The 19,430-nt window shown below is 47.0% G+C and overlaps 1 protein-coding gene across 1 annotated transcript; it reads right to left on the minus strand.

Annotated features, from left to right (window-relative positions):
- Nucleotides 1-11,638: 11,638 nt before the first annotated feature.
- Nucleotides 11,639-17,726, minus strand: LOC308661209 (uncharacterized protein). Its single transcript, XM_081316087.1, has 2 exons — nucleotides 17,631-17,726; nucleotides 11,639-13,721 (listed from the first exon to the last, which is right to left on the minus strand). Exon 2 carries the CDS (start codon nucleotides 13,647-13,649, stop codon nucleotides 12,237-12,239), a length of 1,413 nt encoding a protein of 470 aa, XP_081172213.1. The 5' UTR covers nucleotides 13,650-13,721; nucleotides 17,631-17,726; the 3' UTR covers nucleotides 11,639-12,236.
- Between the last annotated feature and the right edge of the window lie 1,704 nt (nucleotides 17,727-19,430).

The raw sequence follows: 19,430 nt of genomic DNA on the forward strand, positions 1-19,430 counted from the left end.
ACATCTTGGGGAAGACCTCTCCATTCTAAAATTTGGATTTGCTTGGCATACTCTGATGACCAAACGACGTTTTGAAATGGGGTTAAAATCATGTCAAACAGCATGCGATAATCAGCGATGGTCATATGAGCGCCAAGGTGACTCAAACCTGTGATCAGGCCGAGAGTGTATTTAGAATGAAGGCCATATTGAGTCACAGCAGCTTTAATCTCCATAATAGTTTTTGGAGTCAGAGGAGCATAAACAGGGAGTGCGGGTGGAGCTGGTGGGGGGGTAGCAGTGGGAGCCACGGCAGCCGCAGCAGCCGGAGGAACTACAAAAGTGACAGAATAGGTAGCACAAACTTCTAAATCCTCTGGATCTAACATCCCAGAGGCAGGAGCTGCAAGCATAGAGTGAACAAAAGGTGCCCCTTGAGTAGGGCGGGGAGGAGGGAGATCTGAAGAAGGAGGAGTAGGGAAGGGAGGAGGAGGAGGTTTAGAAATAGTGATGGCAACAAACTCAGAGGCTTTTGGAGCAGAGGGAGGGACAGGCACAGCAGGGCAAAGAGAAGAAGTAGAAGGAAGTTTCTCCGGAGGGAGATCTGAAGGAGGAGGAGGAGGGAAGGGGGGAGGAGGGGGTTTAGGAGTAGGAGGAAGTTTCTCTGATTTTTCATAGGGTGGGGGCGGCACGGAGAAGGCCAATGTTCCGCCCGTCCCTCCTATCTGGTTAAAACATGCATAGTGGAGAGTTAAACATTCCATTACGATCCTCCACAAGTTTAAAATTTTTACCGGAGCCCTAAGGGTCTCATGAAAATATTCTCCCAATTGGGTCCACGTCGCCAATTTGAGGGATCCCCTTTCAGGATATTTTGGGCATTGCTCCCACACGTAAGAAAGAAGCTGAATTAAGTCTCTCTTTTTCACCGGGGGAGGTTGTTTGCCTGTTTTAAAAGCAGCCAATTCCCTGCCATTATCAATGAACTCCCTCAACTCCTGCAGATGCGCTGTCTGCTGTTGAGAGAATTTTCCGCCCATACTCACCAGAAGTCCTGGGTCTAGCGACGGACGAGGATGAGTGGCGGCCACCCGTCTTGCGAATGAGAATGGACGGCTGAGGACGTATTCCGCAGAATCACGTCGGGGTCACCAGTTGCTGGGAACCTGCTGCTTGTGAACAGCCGGGTTGAGAATCATTAGCTGCTGGTGAAGCTGGGTAGGGGCTGCTCCCGCCCAGGGTTGGCGCCCATGAAAGAAGGACACAAGAGATCTCTCGGGATGAGGGCCCCGCTGCTCCTGGGATGAACACCGAACCACGAGGAGCGGCGGACCTCGTTCATTTATAGTTCAAATGAACCAATCATGATTACACGGTTACATCCTGCCAATCCTGCATGATTTAAGTACACACGTGCTCTTCCAAACCTATCCTGAAAGGACACATTGGTGTTAATAGTAGATTCAAATACAGTCATGACCAATCACCTGCAGGAGGCGTCAGAATTGGCCTGACACGAAATAGCCGATGGTGTGAAAGAATTCTGTAATCATGCCCTTATATGGCTGTAGCCAATGACATCTCTCCTAGGTTTCTTTGTTTACTTCAGGGGTCTTCAAACTTGGCACTTTAAAGACTTGTGGACTTCAACTCCCAGAATTCTTCAGACCTCATGGCTGGTTGAGGAATTCTGGGAGTTGAAGTCCACTGGTTTTAAAGTCGCTAAGTTTGTAGACTCCTGGTTTACTTCCTTATTCATGATTCACTGAAGACTTTCCACGGTAGAAAAGTACTAGCCAGCTTCAGGAACAGAGATCATGGTTATTCCAACACAGATTGTTGGGGGGCAATAAGCTGACTTTGTAATAATGCCGCTTGGGGGGGGGGCGAAGGCCCTAATAAGCAGGCATATACATAGAATGAAGGCTATTGCTAAGCACATTTGATTTGTGCTTCTTAGATTGTAAGACGCCCTGAGTCTTCGGAAAAGGGCGGGATATAAATGGGATTAAAATAAAAATAAATAAAATAAAAGTTGCCGTTTAAAAAATAAGAAGGAAAAAAAAGCGCCTTAGGGACAAGCGTGCGACCTGGATGACGGAGGATCTCCAGAGGGACGCTGCGCTTGCAGAAATGGAGAGAAACCGACGTCCAGAGACTTGCGGCTCAAACGGACCGCAGAGAGACCTTCTGAAAGCGTCTTCCCCAAAAGCTCCTTCCCGGATCCACCCGGAGCCCCGCGGGGAGCCTCGGCCGGGCGAGGAGGGGGCAGATCCAGCCCGGGGAGGGATCCCCCCCTTTGCCCCCCTGGAGGGAAGGGAGGGATCCGCTCCCTGCAGGCGACGCCAGAGCCGAATCTCCCCAAGGAAATCCCTGCAGGACGAAGAGGCGGATCCGCAGCTACCTTTCTGCTGGCGGGGAAAAGCTCTCCTGGCGGGAAGAGACCGAGCCCTACCTGGCCGTAAGCGGGGCTGAGAAGCCTCCTTCGAAGGATCCAACCTCGAGAGATTCCCGGGGAATACAGTAGCGATGGGGGGGGGGGCTTCGGGTCTCCTCTCGGGCTCCGCCTCCTCCAGGCAGCCACGCCCCTTGGCGATTAGACCGAGAAGCGCGAAGCCCTTCGGTTCTGGTCCAAAGAGATGGTAAAATTCCTGGGGGTGAAGAGTTTTTCATCTAGCAGTCTAGCAGGAAAATATCTGTAAAATAAATTCTTGGGTTACTTACCCTTTGTAAACGGAAACTACAAATATGGAGGTGACGATTAGAATATATATATATATATGTATATGTATATGTATTGTTGTTGTTGTTAGCTGCGAAGTCGTGTCCGACCCATCGCGACCCTATGGACAACATTCCTCCAGGCCTTCCTGTCTTCTACCATCTTCTGGAGTCCATTTAAGCTCACGCCTACTGCTTCAGTGACTCCATCCAGCCACCTCATTCTCTGTCGTCCCCTTCTTCTATTGCCCTCGATCTTTCCCAGCATTAGGCTCTTCTCCAGTGAGTGCTTCCTTCTCATTAGGTGGCCAAAGTATTTGAGTTTTAGCTTCAGGATCTGGCCTTCTAAAGAGCAGTCAGGATTGATCTCCTCTAGGACTGACCGGTTTGATCGCCTTGCAGTCCAAGGGACTCGCAGGAGTCTTCTCCAGCACCATAGTTCAAAGGCCTCAATTCTTTGGCGCTCAGCCTTTCTTATGGTCCAACTTTCACTGCCATACATTGCAACTGGGAAGACCATAGCCTTGACTATACGCACTTTTGTTGACAGGGTGATGTCTCTGCTTTTTAGTGTGCTGTCTAGATTTGCCATGGCTTTCCTCCCCAGGAGCAAGCGTCTTTTAATTTCTTGGCTACAGTCCCCATCTGCAGTGATCTTGGAGCCCAGGAAAACAAAATCTGTCACTACCTCCATTTCTTCCCCATCTATTTGCCAGGAATTGAGAGGGCCAGTTGCCATGATCTTGGTTTTCTTAATGTTAAGTTTCAACCCAAGTTTTGCACTCTCCTTCTTCACCCGCAACAAGAGGCTCTTTAGTTCTTCTTCACTTTCTGCCATTAGAGTGGTATCATCTGCGTATCTTAGGTTGTTGATATTTCTTCCGGCAATCTTAATTCCAACTTTTGATTCATCTAGCCCTGCCTTTCTCATGATGTGCTCTGCATATAAGTTAAATAGGCAGGGCGACAGTATACAGCCTTGCCGGACTCCTTTCCCAATTTTGAACCAATCAGTGGTTCCGTGTCCAGTTCTCACTGTTGCTTCTTGACCCGCATATAGGTTTCTCAAGAGACAAATAAGATGGTCTGGTACTCCCATCTCTTTAAGAACTTGCCACAGTTTGTTATGATCCACACAATCAAAGGCTTTAGCATAGTCAATGAAGCAGAAGTAGATGTTTTTCTGGAACTCCCTAGCTTTCTCCATGATCCAGCGTATGTTGGCAATTTGATCTCTAGTTCCTCTGCCTCTTCGAAATCCTGCCTGTACTTCTGGTAGTTCTCGATCCACATACTGCTGAAGTCTAGCTTGTAGGATTTTAAGCATGACTTTACTAGCATGAGAAATGAGTGCAATGGTGCGATAGTTTGAACATTCTTTGGCACTGCCTTTCTTTGGAATTGGAATGTAAACTGATCTTTTCCAATCCTGTGGCCACTGTTGAGTTTTCCAAATTTGCTGGCAAATTGAATGTAGCACTTTTACTGCACTGTCTTTTAAGATTTTGAATAGCTCAGCTGGAATACTGTCACCTCCACTAGCTTTGTTGTTGCTCAGCTTTTCTAAGGCCCACTTCACCTCACATTCTAGGATGTCTGGCTCGAGGTCAGTGACCACATCATTGTGATTATCTGGGACGTTAAGCTCATTCTTGTATAGTTCTTCTGTGTAATTTTGCCACCTCTTCTTAATCTCTTCTGCCTCTGTTAGGTCCCTGCCATTTTGGTCCTTTATCATGCCCATTTTTGCATTAAACGTTCCCTTCATCTCTCCAATTTTCTTGAAAAGATCTCTGGTCCTCCCTATTCTATTGTTTTCTTCTATTTCTTTGCACTGTTCATTTAAGAAGGCATTCTTATCTCTTCTAGCTATTCTCTGGAATTCTGCATTCAATTGGGCATATCTATGTTTTTCTCCCTTGCCTTTCGCTTCCCTCCTTTCCTCAGCTATTTGCAAAGCTTCCTCAGACAGCCATTTTGCTTTCTTGCATTTCTTTTTCTTTGGGATAGTTTTGGTTGCTACCTGTTGTACAATGTCGCGAACCTCTGTCCATAGTTCTTCAGGCACTCTGTCTATCAGATCTAATTCCTTAAATCTATTTGTCACCTCTACTGTATATTCAACAGGGATATGATTTAATTCATACCTGACTGGCCTAGTGCTTTTCCCTACTTTCTTCAGTTTAAGCCTAAACTTTGCAAGGAGAAGCTCATGGTCTGAGCCACAGTCAGCTCCTGGTCTTGTTTTTACCGACTGTATAGAGCTTCTCCATCTTTGGCTGCAGAGCATATAGTCAATCTGATTTCTGTGTTGACCGTCTGGTGATGTCCATGTGTAGAGCCGTCTCTTGGGTTGTTGGAAAAGAGTGTTTGCTATGACCATCGTATTCTCTTGACAAAATTCTATCAGCCTGTGCCCTGCTTCATTTTGTACTCCAAGGCCAAACTTGCCTGTTATTCCAGTTATCTTTTGGCTTCCTACTTTAGCATTCCAATCCCCCATGATGATAAGGACATCATTTTTTGGTGTTACTTCTATAAGGTGCTGTAGGGCTTCATAGAACCGGTCAATTTCATCCTCTTCAGCACTGGTGGTTGGGGCATAGACTTGGACTACTGTGATATTGAATGGTTTGCCTTGGATTCGAACTGAGATCATTCTGTCATTTTGAGGATTGTATCCCAGTATTGATTTTCCTACTCTTTTATTGACTATGAAGGCTACTCCATTTCTTCTGAGGGATTCTTGCCCGCAGTAGTATACCTGATGGTCATCTGAATTAAATTCACCCATTCCTGTCCATTTTAGTTCGCTGATACCTAAGATGTCGATGTTCAGTCTTGTCATCTCTTGTTTGACCACGTCCAGCTTTCCTTGATTCATGGATCTTACATTCCAGGTTCCTATGGAGAAAAAATCTTTACAGCATCGGACTTTCCTTTCACCACCAGACATATCCACAGCTGAGCGTCCTTTCGGCTTTGGCCCAGTCGCTTCATTCTTTCTGGCGCTACTAGTACTAGCCCTCTGCTCTTCCCCAGTAGCATATTGGACGCCTTCCGACCTGAGGGGCTCATCTTCCAGCGTCATATCATTTTGCCTTTTGGTACTGTCCATAGGGTTTTCATGGCAAAGATACTGGAGTGGGTTGCCATTTCCTTCTCCAGTGGATCACGTTTTGTCAGAACTCTCAGCTATGACCTGTCCGTCTTGGGTGGCCCTGCACGGCATAGCTCATAGCTTCATTGAATTACGCAAGCCCCTTCGCCACGACAAGGCAGTAATCCATGAAGGGGATGTATATGTATATGTATATGTATATCTATATCTATATGTGTATGTATATCTATATGTATATCTATATGTATATCTATATGTATATCTATATGTGTGTATATATATATATATATATATATATATATATATATATATATATATATATATATATATATATATATATATATATATATATATATATATATATATATATATATATATATATATATATATATATATATATATATATATATATATATATATATAATATATATTATATGTAATAATAATAATAATATAAAGTTGGAAGGGACCTTGGAGGTCATCTAGTCCAACCCCCTGCTCAGGCAGGAAACCCTATACCATTTCAGGCAGATGGCTGTCCAGTCTCTTCTTAAAAACCTCCAGTGTTGGAGCATTCACCACTTCTGGAGGCAGGTTGTTCCACTGGTTAATTGTTCTAACTGTCAGGAAGTTTCTCCTTAGTTCTAGGTTGCTTTTCTCCTTGACTAGTTTCCGTCCGCTGCTTCTTGTCCTGCCTTCAGGTGCTTTGGAGAATAGCTTGACTCCCTCTTCTTTATATATATGTATATATAATATATACATTATAGATATAATATATATATTATAGATAGATAGATAGATAGATAGATAGATAGATAGATAGATAGATAGATAGATAGATAGATGTCGAGACTCTAGAAAGAGTACAGAGAAGAGCAACAAGGATGATTGGAGGACTGGAGGCTAAAACATACAGGGAACGGTTGCTGGAATTGGGTATGTGTAGTTTAATGAAGAGAAGGGTGAGGGGGGACAGGATAGCAGTGTTCCAATATCTCAGGGGCTTCCACAAAGAAGAGGGAGTCAAGCTATTCTCCAAAGCACCTGAAAGCACGACAAGAAGCAATGGATGGAAACTAGTCAAGGAGAGAAGCAACCTAGAACTAAGGAGAAACTTCCTGACAGTTAGAACAACTAACCGGTGGAACAACCTGCCTCCAGAAGTGGTGAATGCTCCAACACTGGAAGTTTTTAAGAGGAGACTGGGCAGCCATTTGCCTGAAATGGTATAGGGTTTCCTGCCCCAGCAGGGGGTTGGACTAGATGACCTCCAAGGTCCCTTCCAACTTCTTCTTCTTCTTCTTCTTCTTCTTCTTCTTCTTCTTCCTCTTCTTCTTCTTCTTCTTCTTCTTCTTCTTCTTCTTCTTCTTCTTCTTCTTCTTCTTATTATTATTATTATTATTATTATTATTATTATTATTATTATTATTATTATTATACCGGGCCACACCTGAAACCGGCAAAACGTAGTGACTGTTCAAAGTTACAACAGCACTGGGGAAAAAATGACCACTTTTCTCACTTATGACCGTTGCAGCATCCCCATGGTCACGTGATTTACATTCAGAAGCATGGCCACTGACTCATATTTATGACGGTTGCAGCGTCTCGGGGTCGTGTGATCCCCTTTTGCGACCTTCTGACAAGCAAAATCAATGGGGAAGCCAAGCTCATTTATAACAACTGTGTCAGTAACTTAATGAACAGAACAGAACAGAATAGAATATGGAAAATAATAATAGAATAGAATAGAATAGAATAGAATAGAATAGAATAGAATAGAATAGAATAGAATAGAATAGAATAGAATAGAATAGAATAGAATAGAATAGAATAGAATAGAATAGAATATGGAAAACAGAGAATAGAATAAAATAGAATAGAATATGGAAAATAGAGTACAGTAGAATAGAATATATAGAATAGAATAGAATAGAATAGAATAGAATAGAATAGAATAGAATAGAATAGAATAGAATAGAATAGAATAGAATAGAATAGAATAGAATCTGGAAGGGACCTTGGAGGTCTTCTAGTCCAGCCCCCTGCTCAAGCAGGAGAACCTATTGCACCTCAGACAAGTGACTGTCTGGCACCTCTTCTTAAAAACCTCCAGTGATGGAGCACCCACTTTCCCTGATTCACTGGAGAATTGTGGCATGAAAAGTAGCAAAACGGGGCAAAACCCATTTAACAAATTTCTCACTTAGCAACCGGAACTTTGGGTTCCACGACGGTTGTAAGCCGAGGACTACCTGTATACCGAGGGCTGAAGATATTGTAAAGTATTACAAAAATTTTCCCACAATAGCCTATCTTGCTAAATTCCTTGGCCAATACAAAACACCCCCTTTCCCAAAACAGGGATGCAGAGCTGTGTTAAACGGGGGGGGGGGAGGCGGAAAGAGAAGCCGAGATTTGCGCCCCAGCAGTACTTTTGGCAAAGGACTTCCTGTGGGGTCAGGAGGAGCACAGGGACTGATGGGAAGGAAAGGTGAGGCAGGTAAACCAGCTGGGGGGACACGCAACTTCAGCCATTTGATGATCATGGACATGGTTTCACCTTAAACGCTTCTGTTTTGGTGCGGTGATTTCCGTGACGCAGTCTTAACCCAAAGTTATAGGAGTATTGGGAAAACATTTAAGGATGCCCACCCACTATGTAACAACTCGGCCCCTGACCTGCAGAGTTTAAGAGCACGGTCCAGGTGAGGTGGAGAAGAGCAACATGCCCCACCCCCACCCCCCGGCAACCTCATGTATCTGAAGTGCTTGTTCAGCAGCTGAGTAACTTTTGCCCTGTGTTGCTCCTGGCATGTAGGAACGCGGCGGGTATTTGAGCCTTTCCAGTCCCGTGAGATTGAAACTCTTCTAAGTACACCTTGGTCTGCAGGTGGCTTAACCTGGCTGGGCCACACTCTCCTCCAGCCTCCAAAATGTGCTTCCGAAGGAGTCAGGGTGTTAACGTAGAGCAGGGGTCTTCAAACTTGGCCCTTTTATGACTTTTGGACTTCAAGTCCCAGAATTCCTCAGCCAGGCATGCTGGCTGAGGAATTCTGGGAGTTGAAGTCCACAAGTCATAAAAAGGGCCAAGTTTGAAGACCCCTGACGTACAGCCTGTCTGTCACCCCTGGAATCAGCCCTAATCCTGGGGTGAAATGTTGCCCTTTTAAGATTTTACGTAAAAAAGAGCTATTTGGGGCTTCTTCTATACCAGACATGTCAAACACAAGGCCCGGGGGCCGGATCCGGCCCGCGAAGTGGTTTCATGTGGCCCGCGAAGCCATCCTGGAAACAGTGAGGGACCGGCCCCCACTGCCTTGGCCCTGGCCCAGAGACTCTCCTTCTACCAGAGACCCCCAGATCTGCCCCACTCCTGCCCAGGCCCCCATAGGCACCCTTGATGCAAATGATATAGAGCTGGCCACGCCCACCCAGTAGGCCACACCCACTCTAGCCATGCCCACCCAGTAGGCCACACCCACCCTGGCCATTACCCACCCAGACCCTTGAGGGCAACCGCAATGCTGATGCGGCCCTCAATGAAATTGAGTTTGAATCTATACAACCCAAAACTTTGGGCAGCTCAATGATGAACATCTGTGATGTTTACCTGCAGTAAGGAAGGATACCATGGTTGATGGTATCAAAATCTGCCGAGGATGGAGACACTACCCCCATCGTGCCCGCGCCAGAGATCATCCAAAAATACAAACAATGCTTTCCCCATCCTATACCCAGATCTTGAACCCTGACTGGAAAAGGATCCTAGGTCCTCTGAAGATGCGCAAAACCATTGTTGTGATTCAGGGTCAGCCTGTGGGTTCGGCAGTTGGGTCGGACGACTCAGAGGAGGAGGAGGGGGGTGTTGAAGACCTTGCTGAGGGGGTTGAAGATCTTGCTGATGAGAGCCCTCAGCCAGGCCCCTCCCACTTGGTCACCACGGAGACCCAGCTGTGTGAGCCTGACAGCGTGGATGAAGATGACCCACAGCTGGCCCTGTTCAAGGACGCCCGATGCAGGAGGCAGTCAATTAGGAGTAAACAGAGGAAGGCAATGGGGCTTCTCGGAAGGAGGCAGAGAGAAGCCACGCCCTGAACTCTATATAAGGGGAATGTGTGGGGAGGGCTGGTTTGCTGAAGGCAACCGCTTGGATAGTTCGTGCTTCTTAAAGCTCCTGTTTCTTGGTTCGTGTCTTGTTTGTTTTTGTAGCTATAAATTTGGCAGGCGTAATTCCAGCCTCTTGCCGTTTGTAAAGGGGTTGTCCCTGCCTTTTCTGCAGGGCCGGTAGCAGGCTGGTACAGAACAACCATCTTCTCAACCACTGTACCCCAAAAGGTGAGGTTAGCAACTGGATTAAAAGAATCCACTAGGGTGGGATCCGTTGTTGGCTTCTTCCGGAGGAAACGAACCAAATTGTCTCTTAGAAGTGGAGGAAGAACGCCCTCGCTCCAAGAATTAATCGGGTACTGTTTGAAACAGAAATATAGCAACAGCACTTAGATTTATACAGTATATGCCGCTTCACCGTGCTTTACAGCCCTCTCTAAGCGGTTTACAGAGTCGACATATTTGCCCCCAACAAATCTGGGTCCTCGTTTTACCGACCTCGGAAGGATGGGAGGCTGAATCAACCTTGAGCCGGTGTTGATCGAATTCCTGGCAGTAAGCTGAATTATCCTGCAATCCTGAATTCTAACCACTGCACCACCACCACGGCTCCAGCCTTTAACATAATTATTTTGACATCACATAGAAATCTAGGTAATTCAAGACTAGGCTGAAACATTCCATCTCTAAAGACGAAGCAGGCAGGGAAGGAAGGTGATCAAAAGCTAGGAATCTTGTCTAGATCCCGTCAGGAGATAGATAAGAAGGGAGAGAGATAAAAATGAACCAAGTTGTTAAGAAAAAGGTCACTTGAATCAGACAAAAAAAGTTGGGTCCCCGCACATGGAAAAACCCTCCCTCACCCAAACACCATCAACAGCTACTAGGACTTGTAAATCAGTAGCTGCCAGTCTTGTCAATCAACAGAGCAAAGCAAGGACTTTTTGTGGGGTGGGGGTGGGGGGATAAAAGGGGTCCTGAAGCCCTCCCATTCAGGTAACTTCTTTGGATGCAGACTTGGCAGCTTCCTCCATCTGGCTACTGCCTGCCAGCCTGGGTGGGAGTGTTGTGTTTTGCTATGTTCGGTTGAAGATTACTTGTGTGTGACTGTTGAACACACATTAGTGTGTGTGGTTCAGGGGTCTTTAAACTCAGCCCTTTTATGACTCATGGACTTCAACTCCCAGAATTCCTCAGGCCAGCCATGCTGGCTGAGGAATTCTGGGAGTTGAAGTCCATGAGTCATAAAAGGGCCGAGTTTGAAGACCCCTAGTGTGGTTTGTAACTGTATAGATTAGAGGTGAGGAACTGTGGCCCTTTTATGACTTGTGGACCTCAACTCCCAGAATGGCTCAGCGTGGCTGGCTCAGGAATTCTGGGAGTTGAAGTCCATGAGTCATAAAAGGGCCGAGTTTGAAGACCCCTAGCTGTGGTTTGTAACTGTATAGATTAGAGGTGAGGAACTATGGTCCTTTTATGACTTGTGGACCTCAACTCCCAGAATGGCTCACCATGGCTGGCTCAGGAATTCTGGGAGTTGAAGTCCATAAAGTCACAAAAGGGCCATAGTTCCCCATCCCTGATGTAGATGATGCAGCAAGGGGGGCCCCTCTTTGAACAACTGTAACCAGCAAAGCCTTTGATTAATATTTCTATTTATTTGAAGTAGGCCAGCAAGAAATTAGCCAGAGATGAGAACTGCCCAGATAGTCAAGCTATAATGACCTGAAAACTCATTATGAGAAACTCACTTCTTGATTGTTCAACTAGTTAAGAAGATCTTCTAAGATTGTGGGATAATATGAACCATTACAGAGTACATGTACTGAGCATGTTCTCTAGATGCTTTATGACTCAAATTATGCTACCCAATGACAGAACACATTCCAAACCCAAATGTTTGAACTGTATATGAAGTGAAGTCACTTTGTAACTTTGGGAGACCTTATGTACAAATAAATAGATTTTTCACGTCTTAACCTATCCTTTTTGTTTTCATTCCAGCCTTAATGTAATTATTTTGAAATCACATACAATTCGTATCCATCATAAAAATACTCCAAGGCTCTATTTTTGTCTCAATCCTAACACCATTTTCCCCCCAATGGACAGTCCTATTTGGCATTCTATTTGTCTGAAATGGTATAGAGTTTCCTGCCTTAGCAGGGGGTTGGACTAGATGACCTCCAAGGTCCCTTCCAACATCATCATCATCATCATCATCATCATCATCATCATCATCATCATCATCATCATCATCATCATAATAATAATAATAATAATAATTCCAGTTCCCTATTTTTTCTTAATGTGTTTTCTGTTTGGCTTCTTTTTTCTGCCTTTTGTGTATTTTCTTGTGCCTCCGAAGAGACGAACCCCAACCGAACGTTTTCCCGCACTCAAAGCACTTATGAGCCTTTATTCCTGTGTGAATCTTCTCATGAGTCCAAAGGTCACACCTACGAACGAAGTCCTTCCCACATTCCCTGCAGGTGTAAGGTTTCTCTCCTGTGTGAACTCTCTCATGGATTTTAAGATTTTCTTTGTAAGGAAAAGATTTCCCACACTCCAGGCATGGATAAGGTTTTTCTCTGGTATGAATTCTCTGATGCCTCAAAAGGCTATCATTCCTGGAAAAACATTTACCGCACTCTAAACATTTCAGGGACGTCACTCCTACGTGCTTTATGCGGTTGTGTTTTCTAAGGGTCGACAAATAAGAAAACGCCGCCCCACAGTCTAAACATTTGTAATCTTTTCTCCCTTTGTGAACCTGCCCGTGGCGTTTCAGGCCTCCTTTTGTATGAAAAAACATCTCACACTCGATGCACTGAAAGGGCTTCTCCCCCGAGTGGATCATCTGATGTTGAAAGAGGCCTCCCTTTTGAACGAAAGATTTTCCACACTCCCCACATTTATAGGGCTTCTCTCCTGGGTGAATCCCAGTCTGTGTCCCTGAGAGACTCCGTTTCCCATCCTCCTCACATTCTTCTCTTTTGTGCGACATTTGGTGTTTCACAAGTTCATAAGAATACATAAATCGCTTCTCACATTCTGGGCATTCGTAGGGTCTCTCTCCGGAGTGAAGCCTCTGATGTCGCACCAGGCTTAATTTCCAAGAAAAAAACTTCCCACATTCTGGGCACCCTCCCCTTCCCAGAGCAGTGTGCCGACTCTCGTGTTTCCGAAGAGAGGATCTTTCAGGGAAGGTTTTTCCACACGCAAAGCATCGGTAAGACTTTATTTCTTTGTGATCCTTCTCCTGGAGCCAAGGCTGTGACTGCTGAGGGAAGCTCTTCCCGCCTTGTCCGAACTTGTAAGATTTCTCTCCTGTGTGGATTTGCTGATGTTGAAGCCGCTCTGAGCTCTGAGACCAGCCCAGTCTTTCCCACCCTTTCTGGCGTTCCCAAGGTCTCTTTCTCTGCTGGATCCGCTGATGGGCTCCAAGGTCCGAGCCTTTAGCAAAACGCTTCCCGCACTCTCCGCATTTGTAAGGCCTCAGTCCAGGGTGGCTCCTGAGGTGTCTGGCAAAGGCCCACACGTCAGGAAAGGATCTCACACATGTCATACACAGATGTGATCCATTACCTGTGTGCAGCTTCCGGTGGATCAAAAGGAGGGACCGGTAAGCAAAGGGTTTCCCGCACTCAGAGCACGTGGAGAGTCTCACCCGGTTCCTCTGAGGGCAATTTTGCTCCAAGGCTTTTTCCCGCTGCATCGTTTCTGGGGGCTGCTCACTTGAAGGGCCTTGCAGGCTGATGTTTGGTGAGAGGCTTTTTCCAGGGAGCACCTGCTGGATGAAGGAAAAAGAAGTGAAGGAAAGAGGAAGATTCTTCCTCTTTCTGACCCCAAATAGCCCAAACAACAGCTAGGAGATCCCTTACGTGAGCCCTGAGGGGATCCCCGAAGCCTCAATTCCTCCCCCCCACCTCAATCAATGCAATGCTGGGATCCTGTTCTGTTCCAGCCTACGACCGGCCCTGTTTGAATGTCAGGGACAACCCCTTTTTATAGTCAACAGGCTGGAAAAAAACCAACCAAATTTATTTACAAAGAGTTCAAACAAAAGTTAAACCAAAAGTTCAAGAGTTAAACCAAACAAGAATAACAGACCAGGATTCTAGCAGAAGACCTTCGAAGGGTTACCTTCAGCAACCAGCACCTCCCACACCTTCCCCTTTTATCAGCAGTCCCAAGGCGTGGCTTCTCACTGCCTTCTCCCGAGTTGCCTCATTGCCTTCCTCTGTTCTGCTCTGCTAGATTGCCTCCTGCTCCTAGCGTCCCTGAACAAAGCCAGCTGTGGATCGTCTTCTTCCAATCCCTCGTGCTCACACGGCTGAGTCTGATGAAGAACAAGATTGGAGGGGCCAGGCTGAGAGTCCTGTAGTGCATCAGAACCTTCCTCTGACACCAAAGGCTCTCCAAACCCCTCCTCCTCCTCCTCCTCTTCAGAATCATCCGATTCAGCTGCCGGAACCACAGGCTGATGCTGAATCACAACAGATCCCCCTTATGGAGCTGAGCCAAGATCTCCCCTTCCCCTTTCTTAGCAAGAGGGGAGGGATGGCCGACAGAGTCCCTGTTGCTCTTCATTTGCCTGCCTGAAGAGGGATGACCTCCGCCTTTCTTTTGCTCGGTTGGCACGTGTGTGTGTGTGTGTGTGATACAGATGACATGTCAGATCCACTGTAATGACCCCCACAGGACTTGCATGTGTCAGGTGGGTCCAGACATGTGGACAGTACGTCCTGTGTACGTATTTGTGGGCATTGCTCTTTGGGCCACCACAGATTAACCTGGCCTCACTCCTAAAATGGCTTCCTGTGGTTCCTTTATGGTTTAGTGCAGGGGTAGGCCACCTTGGCTCTTTTATGACTCGTGGACTTCAACTCCCAGAATTCCTGAGCCAGCCACGCTGAGGGGAAAGAGAGAGGTTTCCAAGGTGAGCCATGCTGGCTCAGGAATTCTGGGAGTTGAAGTCCACGAGTCATAAAAGAGCCAAGGTGGCCAACCCCTGGCCCAAATGATCTCTGGGAGGATGCCCAATTTCCTCTTACCCGAATCAAAGCAATGCAGTGATTTGCTTAACAACTGTGGCAAAAGTCATCCAGCGAGGCACAACGCGAGGCACAATTTTGGGTTCCGTTGTGGTCATAAGTCAAGGACTATCTGTTATCTCTGTTCATTAAGGGCTCCAAAGCTTTCTGTTGACCACCAGCCGATGGTCCTACTTGCCCGGATCAGACGTTGGGCTCTGTCCTTACCTGGTTTTTTTGGGCTTAATGTATGGTGGTGGCTCAGTGGGTTAGGATGCTGAGCTTGTCGATCAGAAGATCGGCAGTTTGGCAGGTCAAATCCCGAGTGCCGCGTAACAGAGTGAGCGCCTGTTAACTCATCCCAGCTTCTGCCAACCTAGCAGTTCGAAAGCACATAAAAATGCAAGTAGAAAAATAGGGACCACTATGGTGGGAAGGTAACAGCGTTCCGTGCGTCTTTGGCGTCTAGTCATGCCGGCCACGTGACCACGGAGACGTCCTCGGACAAGCGCTGGCTCTTCGGCTTTGAAACGGAGATGAGCACCGGCCCCTAGAGTCGGAAACGACTAGCACGCACGTGCGGGGGAACCTTTACCTTTACCTTTACTATGATTTCTACCCAGCCACTGGAATTACTCCACCAGGAGTGGAAGCTGCACAAATCATGGTTAAACTAATCATGGTTTAGCTGAGGGAGCTGTAGTTTTTGGGGTGAAGACTGATCCCGGCCTTGGAAGAGAAACCCAATTTTACCTCATGGCCTTCAGGTTTTAGCAAATGAAACTAAACATGGTTTTTCTGCATTCTTCTATTTCATCATTTCCCCTTCATTCAGTGCTCTGAAGTTTGAGATCCTTGGGGCTGTTGTGGTCAAGGCCACCGACCAACCTGAATCTCCTCCTCCACTTCCTCCTTTTCTCCGCTCCCTCTTTCTCCATTCTCTCATTTACAGGTCAGTTCCCTTCTCCCTCCGGTTCGTTTTTCCTGCATTTCTTTCTCAATCTTCTTTTACCGTTTCTTATCAAGACCAGCCTTGTCCTTTGTGAAACACCAGTCAGTCAACAAGGAGCTGTCACATCGCGGCTGTCACATCTTCAGGGCCCGACAAAGAAGCTATCAATTTTATTTTATTTTATTTTTTTATTTTAATCCCATTTATATCCCGCCCTTCTCCGAAGACTCAGGGCGGCTTACAATCTAAGCACAAACCAATGTGCTTAGAAATAGCCTTCATTCTATGTATATGCCTGCTTATTAGGGCTTTCGCCCCCCCCCCAAGTGGCATTATTACAAAGTCAGCTTAATTGCCCCCAACAATCTGGGTCCTCATTTTACCTACCTGGGAAGGATGGAAGACTGAGTCAACCTTGAGCCTGGTGGGACTCGAACCTGCACTAATTGCAGGCAGCTGGTGTTACTTAAGGAGGCATTAGCCCACTGCTCCACCAAGGCTCTTACAATTTAAAATTTCCAGAAATGCCGTCCAGTTTTTCTCACACAAAAGCAAGCAAAATATTAACCAGTGGAACAACCTGCCTCCAGAAGTGGTGAAGGCTCCAACACTGGAGGTTTTTAAGAAGAGACTGGACAGCCATTTGCCTGAAATGGTATAAGGTTTCCTGCCTCAGCAGGGGGTTAGACTAGATGACCTCCAAGGTCCCTTCCAACTTATTATTATTATTATTATTATTATTATTATTATTATTATTATTATTATTATAGAATGAAAAACCAAGGGATATTCATTCCTCTCCTTCTGGGTTACACAGAAAGAGGATCTCATCTGGGTTGGGAGAACCTGAGCAATTTGCTTTTGGGAATGAATGAATGAATGAATGAATGAATGAATAAATAAATAAATAAATAAATAAATATCCTTTTGCAGGATCCAATCAGGGTGGGTCAATTTGGTCTTCCCAACTTTCAGACCGGAGCCCAATCTTCAAGGAACGTCTCTCCAGCAGTTTATGTATGTGTGTGTGTGTGTGTGTGTGTGTGAAAAGAGGAAATGTACTGAAGTCATGGAAAGTGCTGTGCGAGCAAAAGATATTCCTGTCTTTCGAACAGATGCTGACCAAGATAGCCACATCCTGTTTTTGCAGCTACATGCATTCGTTCCTTTCCACGTATTCCTTTTGCAATTGCCTTCCTGAGGAGGATGTATAGAATATAACCATATTATGGAACTCTGTATGATCTGGAGATGTAGATGGGTATAAATACGTCTGTTGATACGCTTGCGCAATAAAACTTTCCTGAAGAGCTGGCGTGAGTCTCTTCTTTCTGCAACACGCGTGTGCTGTTTTCTCCCTGTGGTAGATATAGTGCCTGTTGCAAGTGGCTTTTTAGGATGTGGATTGGAGTGGAGTGTGTAGGATGGCTGGCTTTTTTTTTTAATTGAAAAGTTTTACAGTACATTTTTTAAATAGAAAAAACTCCCTGGAAACGGGACAGCCACATTCTTCTTCTTCCGGCAGACCTCCCGATTGCAAAGCCAAAAAAATAAAGCCAAGGCTTCCTTCTCCGTTGCATTGCAGTTCTCTCTCTAAATAGGTTTGAAAGCTGCATTTCAGCCCATTTTTTTTGGCAAAGGGCACCTGAAGATCGGAGTGGGAGGGGGGGCGCGGGAGAGCGGGAAACCCCCCCCCGGAAAGGATCCCTACCTGGCAGAAACGGGACCGATGGAGGCAGCCTCTTGCGAAGGGATCCAGCGCCGATCCAGGCGAGGAGGAGGGACCCGCGGCGGGGAAACCGACTGGATATAAGAATCCAGGTGATTTCAGCGGCCGAATGGGAGGGGCGGGGCTTCAGGGGCGGGGCGGTGGCTCCTCCGAGCAGCCACGCCCCTTGTCAATTAAATTCCCTCCCGCACATTGGCCAGCGGGGGAAGTAACCAAGATTGGCCCCTCCCCTTCTCCCTCCCCGCGCAATGAGTCTAAAGCCTAGGAAAAGGGGGGTAGGCAACCTCGGCTCTTTTATGACTGGTGGACTTCAACTCCCAGAATTCCTCAGCCGGCCACGCTGAGGGGGAAAGGGAGAGGTTTCCAAGCTGAGCCATGCTGGCTCAGGAATTCTGGGAGTTGAAGTCCACGAGTCATAAAAGAGCCAAGGTGGCCTACCCCTGGCCTAGGCCGCTTTATGACTGGTGGACTTCAACTCCCAGAATTCCTGAGCCAGCCAGGCTTCAGGGGCGGGGCAGTGTCTCCTCCGAGCAGCCACGCCCCTTGACAATAAAATTCCCTCCCGCACATTGGCCAGCGGGGGAAGAACCCAAGATTGGCCCCTCCCCTTCCCCCTCCCCGCGCAATGAGTCTACTCTAAAGCCTAGGAAAACGGGGTAGGCAAAACCTTCGCTCTTTTATGACTGGTGGACTTCAACTCCCAGAATTCCTCAGTCGGCCACGCTGAGGGGAAAAGGAGAGGTTTCCAAGCTGAGCCGTGCTGGCTCAGGAATTCTGGGAGCTGAAGTCCACGAGTCATAAAACAGCCAAGGTGGCTTACCCCTGGCCTAGGCCGCTTTATGACTCGTGGACTTCAACTCCCAGAATTCCTGAGCCAGCCACGCTGAGGGGAAAGGGAGAGTTTTCAAAGCTGAGCCATGCTGGCTCAGGAATTCTGGGAGCTGAAGTCCACGAGTCATAAAAGAGCCAAGGTGGCCTACCCCTGCCCTAGGCCGCTTTATGACTTGTGGACTTCAACTCCCAGAATTCCTGAGCCGGCCACGCTGAGGGGGAAAGGGAGAGGTTTCCAAGCTGAGCCATGCTGGCTCAGGAATTCTGGGAGATGAAGTCCACGAGTCATAAAAGAGCCAAGGTGGCCTACCCCTGGCCTAGGCCGCTTTATGACTTGTGGACTTCAACTCCCAGAATTCCTGAGCCGGCCACGCTGAGGGGGAAAGGGAGAGGTTTCCAAGCTGAGCCATGCTGGCTCAGGAATTCTGGGAGCTGAAGTCCACGAGTCATAAAAGAGCCAAGGTGGCCTACCCCTGGCCTAGGCCGCTTTATGACTTGTGGACTTCAACTCCCAGAATTCCTGAGCCGGCCACGCTGAGGGGGAAAGGGAGAGGTTTCCAAGCTGAGCCATGCTGGCTCAGGAATTCTGGGAGATGAAGTCCACGAGTCATAAAAGAGCCAAGGTGGCCTACCCCTGGCCTAGGCCGCTTTATGACTTGTGGACTTCAACTCCCAGAATTCCTGAGCCGGCCACGCTGAGGGGAAAGGGAGAGCTTTCCAAGCTGAGCCATGCTGGCTCAGGAATTCTGGGAGTTGAAGTCCACGAGTCATAAAAGAGCCGAGGTGGCCTACCCCTGCTCTAAGCCTAGGAGCTGTTGGGCTTTTTTTTTTCCCCTTTAGGGCACCTTCCCTGTGCCCAGCAGGGTGTGGGGTGCCTTTTTCAAGCAAATGAGGCGAGGCGGAAGGAACGTTCCCGTCTGGGGCGTTCGGGACGGATCGCGGACCGTTTTT

This window comes from Vipera berus (assembly GCF_964194415.1).
Source record: "Vipera berus genome assembly, chromosome: 2".
Classification (NCBI taxonomy): domain Eukaryota; kingdom Metazoa; phylum Chordata; class Lepidosauria; order Squamata; family Viperidae; genus Vipera; species Vipera berus.